At 32.8% G+C, this 10,033-nt stretch overlaps 1 protein-coding gene across 1 annotated transcript; it reads right to left on the bottom strand.

Annotated features, from left to right (window-relative positions):
* Positions 1 to 1,416: 1,416 nt before the first annotated feature.
* LOC118750023 lies at positions 1,417 to 3,220 on the bottom strand. The gene is made up of 3 exons (XM_036484762.1): positions 2,660 to 3,220; positions 2,395 to 2,596; positions 1,417 to 2,061 (listed from the first exon to the last, which is right to left on the bottom strand). Coding segments are annotated over exons 1-3 (564 nt in total). The 5' UTR covers positions 2,662 to 3,220; the 3' UTR covers positions 1,417 to 1,701.
* Positions 3,221 to 10,033: the final 6,813 nt, after the last annotated feature.

Below are 10,033 nucleotides of genomic sequence, written 5' to 3'. Positions count from 1 at the left end.
GCATGCATTATCTTCTATTTTCAAGGTGATTCTGGATATCCATTAGATCCATGGCTCCTCACACCTTACCGTAACGCAGAAGAAAATTCTCCAGAAATGTTATATAATGAAAGGTTTACCAAAGCGCGATCGATAATAGAACGAGTGTTTGGAATTTTAAAAGGTCGCTTTCGTTGCCTACTTGCTGGAAGAGAGCTTCATTATACACCCGAAAAAGTAGTAAAAATTTTAAATGCTTGTTGTGCACTGCATAACATTTGCCTTACATATAGGCCCCTATTATGAGTTGCATTCGATTTTCGACTGTGGTCGAAAGTGCTGAGCGAACGAATTTTCATTTGGTATTATGGCGCTCATTGGATGAAGAATAGCGCTATTGTGAATTTCGCTCGTTTAGGTTGTTCACAATAGTATATGTTTCACCGCTGAGAAGCTTTGTTTACAAATCGAGCAAACAAAATAGTGTGCTTATACATATTTATGCAAATTTGTTCTAATTAATATGAATTAAAAAAGAAAGCAATTTTATAAAAACGTGGTAAAATGAGTACGAGTTCTGGTTCAACGATTCGTCAGAGGATGAGAGCTTAGTAAACTGGCTAGGAGTAGCAAATGCTCTCTTAAACATTTAAGTTTATTAGTCTTTCGAATATATTTTGATATAAAATATATTTAAGAAATTTGTCTACAGATTCATTAAAAAGTTCCGACCATCTAAAGAGGCGTTTGTGAGCCAAATCTATTTAAAATATTTTAAAACTATCAACAGCGCTACGATTTTGTTCTCAGAGATCGAGCCAACAGAGCATTGGGATTTTCTTTCACAAGTAAAACCAGCCTTTCGAGCTTGTGTTTAGTATTCACGATGTTAGAACTGCATGAAATTAATAAAAATTGTTTAAAATTAGTGTCTAGCCGCCAAAATGTAAGAAAACATATGCAAAATCATACATTTTTCACAATTTTCTAACACTTCGTTACACCATCGAAAGCAAAATTCTGTTCGACAGAAAATTCGATACTCAACGAAAATTTCGACACGCCTGCATAGCTCATAATACGAATTTCACTTTCGATCTTCGATAGCCAGCGAAGATCGAAAAACGAATGCAGCTCATAATAAGGGCCATAATGTTGAACCACCAACTATTATTGAGAGCGATGAAGAAGGCTCAAATTTAGCTTTATCGACCAACTCCGATATAGAAGAGAACGAATTTTTACGTATGGCACAAACTGTACGAGACCGAATTAAAAATAGCTTGGTTTCCTAATTTAAATTTCGTAAATATGTGTAGTAAAATCAATGCAATTAAAGAACTTTTTACAACAAGTACATTTTCTTTATTTATTTATTTGAGAATAATATATGAATATGTTTGTGGTTCTATTACATACATATGTATTTATATATAAAAATAAACATAAAAATTTTCTTCAAGTGTACATATGTACTTACAAGGCAAATATTTGATATGTATGTATATTAATCTCTACGTGTATTAACATCTAGCAGCTGTTGCTTCAGTCTAAGTTTTGAAATTCTAATTTTGTTTCTCTCCATGTCGCTTTTTACTTTGTATTCATGTTTTAATTTTGCGAATTTAAGTTTTTGTCTCTCTATTTCTATTCTCTCTTCCATTTGTTCCACAGATTTCTTATTTGTTTTTGCTATTGATTTTAAATTGTAATTGACGTCTTTTAAAATGCGAGTACAATCTTTGTAGAATTTTTTTGCCCATCCACTTGCATCTTCAAAAGATTGCTTTTGCTTTGAGTTCGGGACCGCACCGTACTGCAATTGGGTGACACCAGGGAATAGGAAGGAGGAGTGGTTGGAGCAGTTTCACATTCGTTGCTGTTTGTGGCTTCACTTCCTGCACCGAATTTTTGAGCACCGGCTATTCCATCTACTGCTTCATTTATTTGCAACAACTCCATTGCCCTTAACTCCACCGAATTAAGGGAACTAATTTTTGCAGGGCCACCACCAGTTCCGGACATGTGCAACTTATTTTTGCGAACTTTGGCTTTGAGGTGGGTCTTGTAATCCGCCCAAACCTTAAATATGTAAATAAAAAATAATAATTATAGTTAATAATAAACGAAATTCCATTCATAGTGCCGTCGTATGTTTAAAAAATACTCTTTTTCATTACATAAATTAAATGCATTTATATTTTTTGTTGTTTTTTAATATATTTCAAATGTAACATTTGCTAAAATTTAATTTCTTTTGCTTTATTAAAACTGTACTTCATTGAGCGGTTCATTAGCATACGGCTATTTATCATAACCGTTATACCTTGAAAACGGTACTTTGATAGGTCATATGACGCGCGGCTCGTGTTGCAGCTTTAAGAGTTAACATTATTTGGCTCACACTAAAATTACCTTTTTCCATGAAGATGCATCCCGCGTAGGTGGTCCATCTCCATTTAACTCTTCCGTCAGCCGTCCCCACAAATTCTTGGAAGTTTGCTTAGCATCAGCGCACTTTATGTAGCCTTTGGCCAAACTTGGATGCGATTCCATGAATTCCACCATAATTCCAAATTGGCTTTGTTTTGTATGCTGGCTTTTGCTGGATGAATCCCTATTGTAAAATATTTTACGTTTATAGTTGTTATACTTAATAAAAAATTATTAAAATACTTGCATTTTTCAAATAGTATTCCGTTTCTACAGCTCAAACGCTAACGAGTATTATTTGCGAAGATCGAATGAATTTGTCATTCAAATTCGAGTTACATAGTTGCCAGTTTTCGAAATTAGAATTGCAAATGCGAAAATAGAGTTACCAAGTACAAAAAATCCGAATTCGAGCAAATTTATTTTCGAATCGAGTTATAGAATAGGGCCCCAGTACAATAATCATAGAAAAAGATTGCGCCCTGAATGTTCTGGTATCTTTTTTGGTTTCGGTTTGACAGCCAGCTGCTGTGGAAATTTACCACAATGAAGAAATATAACAATTAAGTGAAAAAATTTGATTTTTACAAATTTAGTGAGCAGTAGCGAGTTTCAAGAACGATATTTCGGACAAATCGTTAATGAACAACTATTTTTCATTCCCGTCTGCTTTGGTTTTGGCAAAAAAGTTGATTAGTTCCTGCCGGCGATCAAATCATTTCAACCACAAAATACTATTATTTGCAAGAACCATTCACTAAAATTGTAACTAACTTTTTATTATTTATTAATTCCTTTTTGATGTTCAGCAAAAGCAAGACGGAAAAAAATTATAAACCAAAATTTGTAATATTTTTATGAATGTAGCTATAAAAGTTCACAGAGGAAACGCCGAAAAACAATGTATTGGCAACGACATAAAATGTATGGCAATTTAGATGTCAACAGAATAATAACTACTATAAAAAAGCATGAGAAGTGTGCGAAGGAGGAAATCTTTTCAATTTGAACAAAAAAAAGCTTTAAATGCCGTTATAAAACGGTCAACAAATTTCTTATAAAATATTTAGATTTTTACCATGATAAAAACATTACAAGGTAAAATCGTTGAGCTACATTCTGACGTCTGCCAGCAATATAATTTTAAAATTCGAACTCAAGCTCATACACACATTCTCATTTTTAATCTCAAACAACAATTGTGAACAATTTCATTTTTTCATTTTCAATTTTATGATCTTAAAATGTTTGCAAACGTCAGAAAAAATCATGGCCGACCAATTGAGAGAATGGTTTTACTTTCTAATGTTTTTATCATGATTTTTACTGGGTGTAATTGAAACTCAGTCAAATGAGTATTAAGGAAAGAAAAATTTGAGAATAATAAACAGAAAAAGAGATGGGTGCACAAAAAGTTAAGATAAATGTTATACCAATATTCTTAAAAAGTAAACAAATCTATTTTTTTTAATGTTACTGTATAGAGAGAGCTCTTTAAATCTATTTTATTTTTTATGAATAAGGCCATAAGCATATACCGTTTTTATAAATAAATCTTATAGCAAGATGCTATATATTTATTTATACTCTTTTCGGCTGCCGAAATATGTAGTTTTTTTCAACTTAATAAAAAAGCGCATTTAACCACATTAAATTTTTTTTAATATTGAATGGCGCAACACATCAACTTAACTTGCAACTTTTTGTTGCACGAAACCCTTGAACACGTGCCTGTCATCAATTTCTTCTGTTTCGACATTTCGCTACTTTGCATTTCTTTCATTTTGACGTCATTCGCATTGTCAGATTTTTGAAATTCGTTTTGGTTCGACATTCTGCTATTCCATCTTCCATTCCTTACCTTCCATTGCCGTTCGCATCGTCGAACGTGCCTGTCAAACACTGCCGCCATCATGCTTTTCAGTTTGGCAGGCACGTCCGCTGTTTGGCAGGCACGTTCGCTGTTAGAAAGAGAATAGACAAAAAGGGGCATAGGATTCCATACTTGTAAGTATATACGATGGTGCAAAGCAAACGCCCTCCCAAATGAAGCTCAGGCACTCCAGTAAAATGCATGATACAAAAAAGAAGGTAGTTTCAATAAACAACTTTTTGATTAAAAGGGAGATTTTTGACAATTGCTCAATTGTAAAAAATTCGAGGTGGCGTTACCCAATTTAAGTTTTTTGGTGTAGGGGATTTTATATCCTAAATTTGGGAGTATAAATAATATAGTTGTATTAACATTTACCTTCAAAAATAATAAATATACTATCTTAAAATCGTTTAAATTTTACATTAATTTCGATAACTACTTGCCAAAATCTTTATTTTTACATTAATAAAATTTTAGTGAACATAATTTAAATTTTTTTTAGTGTCATTACGTCACCTGAATATTTCACAATGTAACTAGCGACTGGTATAGGGAATTTACATGAGGCGATTTTTCAGGGGATTTTTAGTTGAAAGCAACAATCGCCTGGTGGAAACGGCCTTTCAACTAATCGCTTTCAATGAAGTTGGTCGGCTGCCTACTTTCGTTCAACTTTTGTTCATATAAATTGCCTATTAGTTTTCTATGTAGGATACGATTGTTTCTGATATAATTCAGACACTGAACTTACACATTTCGATGCCTTTCAAGTAACTTGAAAACGGAATTTACTTTGGGCCCATTGGCCTCATGACTTTCAGAGAAGTGAGTATTATGGTGCATTTACATGGTATGAAGCCATGTGAACTGTTGATACGCTAAAATAGAGGGACTACATGTTCTAATGAGGAATTCAATGATATCGAGTGGGATGCATATAAAACATTTTTTCATATGAAAAGTTATGGGGAGATACTGTAAACATACTGTTGTGATACTGTTAAGCATATGAAATTATAGCAAGTTGGATTTTCATACATCTTCCCATAAAAAGTTTACCAGATGCAGAGATACCAAGGAAGTTGTTTCCCATTTTGATGCCTTTTTAATATAAACTGCCACCGAAAAGTGGGAAAGCGGTAACTCCGCCATTCACATACATGTCAAAAGTATGAATTTTAAAAATTAAAAACAATAAAAAAACAAATTCAAAACAAAGAAATTAATTGTACAAGAACTTTTTCAATAGAAGCAACTCACTTATAGTGGACAATAAAAATACAAGACACTATGATAACAAACTTAAAACAAGACATTACAGAACATTTTAATGAGCTTTATATCACATTTAAGTAAAAATAAGCCTATATTTTCCAAGCTGGCAAAGAAATGAAGGTGTGTATATTTTGTTGTTTACACAAATACTTGCCAAATATACATATAAGTCAAAATTATAGAAGGCATGTATACTTCTACCTTTCATTTTTTCATACAGTTTATGCTTCTTTCTAGCTTTTACAAAATGCAGGGATACCGCACTTATTTCAGTACAATATGATCATAATGTATTTTCAATTCGAAATCAAAGAAAAACATCCCACGAAAATGTATGCGATTTTAGAGCAATTAGTGTATATTTGCAAACTACTGCAAATAATGGGGTGTCATATCTTAAAAGGTCAGAGAGTTAACGAATTAACTTTTCCTTTTGTTTAGCGTTGTAATTGCTTAATTTATATCTTTTAATTTATACATGTGAACTCTTTTCAATACCAGCAATATATGTAAAGTAGTGGTGGCTGCTGTAGAGCTATACGCAGCGCCTGAGTTCAAGCCAGTGTTGGCAAAATGTTAATCTGATTATTGATTAAAAATTGACGATTAAAATGTTAATCGTGATTGACGATTAAAATTAATTAATCGTAATCAACTGAGCGATTAATCCAGTTAAAAAGAAAATCTGTTGTCTAGTTTATTCGAATTCGAGACCAAACGCGAGTTACAGTAATTATTTCGTGTTTTATGCTTATAAAAAGCACATAATATAAAAAAAGTTACAATTATTGTTATTAGTAATACATAAACTGGGAACTTTTACAACCCAGCGCACATGTGCAAAGGGATATTAAAACTTAGTTTGTAAAACGTCTGTTGGAACAGATCTTAATAAAAATGCACACGAAATCGCTTAGATGAGGAAAACCGACTTAGCCATACCCGACTAACTGGACTTTTGTTCACAGGAAAATTCCAGCATAAATTAATTAATCACCAAATCTACTTAATCAGATTAAGGGTTAATGATTAAAAATTAATTTGTATAATCGTGGTTACGATTAACTGTTTAATCAGATTAAAATTAATCATGATTAACTGTAATCGGTTTGAATTTAATCCAATTAACTAATTGATTAAAAAATCAATCGATTAGTGCCAACACTGATTCAAGCCTAGTTTCCCACCAACATTAAAATGTAAAAAACAAAAAATTGTTTAATAGCGCTTGCCCCTCTGTCGGTAATAGTTAACCTCCGAGTGTATTCTGTACAATTGTCGTTCGGAGTCTTTGTCACAAAATCAAGGCGCACGTCCCATATCGAAGGAGAAGCTTGGCCAAACACTAACGTATTGCGTAACGCCGTCGTTTAAAGTACAAAAGCGCGTATCGTGGCTCTGCAAAACCTCGAAACTAAAATTTGTGCAAAAAGGATATTTGGTCACCGGAAGCTCCTGACATCAAGCCCTTAGCCATTTATAATAAAATATCGATATTTAGACATAAGAAGAAGAGATAATTGAGTTTAAAAGAGAGAACCGTTTTTAATTAGGACAAGTCTTACTCTGCTATAAAATTTAGGCAACCTCACATACCGAGGTTTTGCATTTTCTTGATGCGCGGTGTTGTACTTTAAACGACGATATGTAGAAGTATTGCATATATATTTTGGTGCTTTTTCAAGTAAAAAATCCATTGAGAAACCAAAGAAAACGGCATCACTACGATTTCAACTTATGCCAAACGTTTTTGATATGAAAGACAAAAAACGTAAACAAGCAATTTCTGAACAAAAAATAGTTTATCTACAAATATGTTTGAATTGAGGCATTTTACCCATTTGAAAAAATAGCAATTCACAAGGCTTTATGGGCAGTAGGTCCTTTTTAAAGCACATAAAAAAAAATAAGCTTCTATTTAGTTTCAAAGTTAGCACACAATGAAATTTTGTTTGTTTACAAAAAGAATTCTTGCCAACTATTTAAGTCAAAATTATTAAATATATATCGCTTTCATTCATTTCTTCATAGAGTGGGTGCTTCTTTTATAGGAAAATTCATACGGCTTATGAACAGATTCATACCATGTAAATGCACCATTATCCAATTCTAGTATATTTCGACGATATCGTTGTTTCTTTGCGTAAAAATAAAAATATTTTACTGTTCAATGTTGGAGGGGGTGTGAACCAACATTGATGATTTATTGTTAGTATGAAAACTAGAAACACAATTATCATCTTATTGAGCATTAGACCTCTTCTCTTTCAAAAACAAAAGGGGAAATGTTCGGTTATTTACGCACCGGTTTTGGGGTGGGGAGGGATTCATTGAAAAATGGGGTAAAATTAACATTTTGACAGAGAAAATGTAAGTCCAACTCCGGCTACGCTGACCACAATATTTTTTACAAAAAAGACCATATTTCAAACCGAATTTATTCATAAATTTGTATCTGAAAATTTTAAATCTTTATTTTAAACTAACGTTTAATTGTTTGACCACACGTCTGTGCTAAATTTTTTTTGCCCTGGGTAAAGCGTTTGGACACAATGGGACGTATGCATAAAACCTAAGCAAATGCTTTTTCTTAAAATCTCAGACCTTGTACTAAAGTTGTTCAAATAAATTTAAGTGAAAAATATATTTTAAGAAAAAGCAATTGCTCAGTTTTTATGCATACGGCCCAATAACCCAATACTATTGTATCAGTAAAATACCTTTTGCCTGTTCAAATTTCGATTCTAAGAACAAAATGTTAGTAAATAAACAAACAAATAATAACACAATTTTTACGATTTTAGATATTGGGTATGGTAGAACGAAATGTCACAATCTCCTTAATTGTCATGATTCAATAATAAAAGGTTTGCTCAAACAACAGTTTTCTCGCTCCCTCTTGACAAAATCTTCCCCCTTAGCAAGGCACTGTTTGTGGGTTCGTGTGTGTGTGCAAAGCTTTTGTAAGGGAGCTAAGGAGTGTCATAACCAGGGAACGGATTTTATGGAAATTGCCTTTTTTTCTGCTAAAGAGATAGAGTATATTCGATTAAGAATGTCCACGATTTAGGGCGGTATTATCACCTGCGAAGCGAATGAATTTGGCGAAGCGAACGGTTTGGCGAAGCGAATGGATTGGCGGACGCAACTTAAATATGCATTAAGAGTGTTCTTTTTTACCAGCTTGTGGAAGTTCTTTGCATCGCGAAAACTTTTAATGCCTTCCCTGCCCTTAAATTCGCTCCACCAAACCGTTCGCTTCGCCAAAATCATTCGCTTCGCAAGTGATAATACCACCCTTAGCTTTCCCTGATTCTATATATACACATTTGATGTTGCCTTTTTTGCCTTTTTTAAGATCTTTGCCTTTTTTGCCTTTTCTACCTTTAAAAAGTGATTATAGCATTTACAATTTTTTTTTAAGATTAAAAGATATACACACGCCCATGCGGCTTATAGAAGCGCAGGGACCTCTTGCCAAATTGGTGTAGGAAAAATTCAAAGCCGTTTGCTCAGCTCACGTAGGCTTGGAGATAATAAGGGGTGTGGATAAAATTGTAAAGGGCGAGGAAAACGCCCTTATTCCTGATAATATGAACGTTTCAAACGTTCCATATTTAAATTGGGCCCACTTGTATCAACTTACGTCGAGCGCACATTTAGTACATTCAAGGCTTTTCTTCTCGAAAATCTAATGAAAATGCTGCCAGAAAACTTCAAAATGCATCTTGTGGTTCAATGTTTCTACAACTATACAGATTAAAGTTTTATGAGTTAGAAACTCGAAAGGATAAAATAGTCAAAGATTCAAAGTACAAATTTTTCATATTCTAGTTCATAGTTTTTTTCTTTTTACTTGTAATATAAACATTTCTAAAATAAATATATTTTTTGATTGTTCTTCGTATTTTCTGTCTTTTTTTAGTGCCTTATTTTGCTTTTTTTGCAATACCTAGTGCCTTTTCCTGCCTTTTTCGCTATTTTGTTTTGCCCTTTTTTCCCCTTTTTTGCAATACCTAGTGCCTTTTCCTGCCTTTTTCGCTATTTTATTTTGCCTTTTCCAGCCTATTTCGTTATTTTATTTTGCCATTTTTATAGGTTTTTAGGTCCTAAAAATCCGTTCCCTGGTCATAACTCTAATGTCACTAATGAGCAAACCTCTAATTATTTAATCATGCTTAATTGTCAGGTTGTTAATATGGAGACGAAAAAGCGACAATGGTACTACCCTTTTTTTTGTATCATGGAAAAATGGACAAATTTACACAAACAAATATAGAATGAAAAAATAATAAAAAATATGTCAGCACTGAAAAAAAATTTATATTATAAATTGATTTAATATTCGCATTTACTGAAAGTGAACACGAAATTTATTGAAAAAAAAAACACATGGCGTTCATTTAAGTGGGGAAGCGCGAAATCTTTTTTGAATTTTTGAGTGCAAAGTGTATTAAACGAATGACGAAA

Source organism: Rhagoletis pomonella, unplaced genomic scaffold (genome assembly GCF_013731165.1).
Source record: "Rhagoletis pomonella isolate Grant_MI unplaced genomic scaffold, Rhpom_1.0 Rhpom_scaffold_00115, whole genome shotgun sequence".
Classification (NCBI taxonomy): Eukaryota; Metazoa; Arthropoda; class Insecta; order Diptera; family Tephritidae; genus Rhagoletis; species Rhagoletis pomonella.
This window is presented reverse-complemented; position numbering and strand designations above follow the sequence as displayed.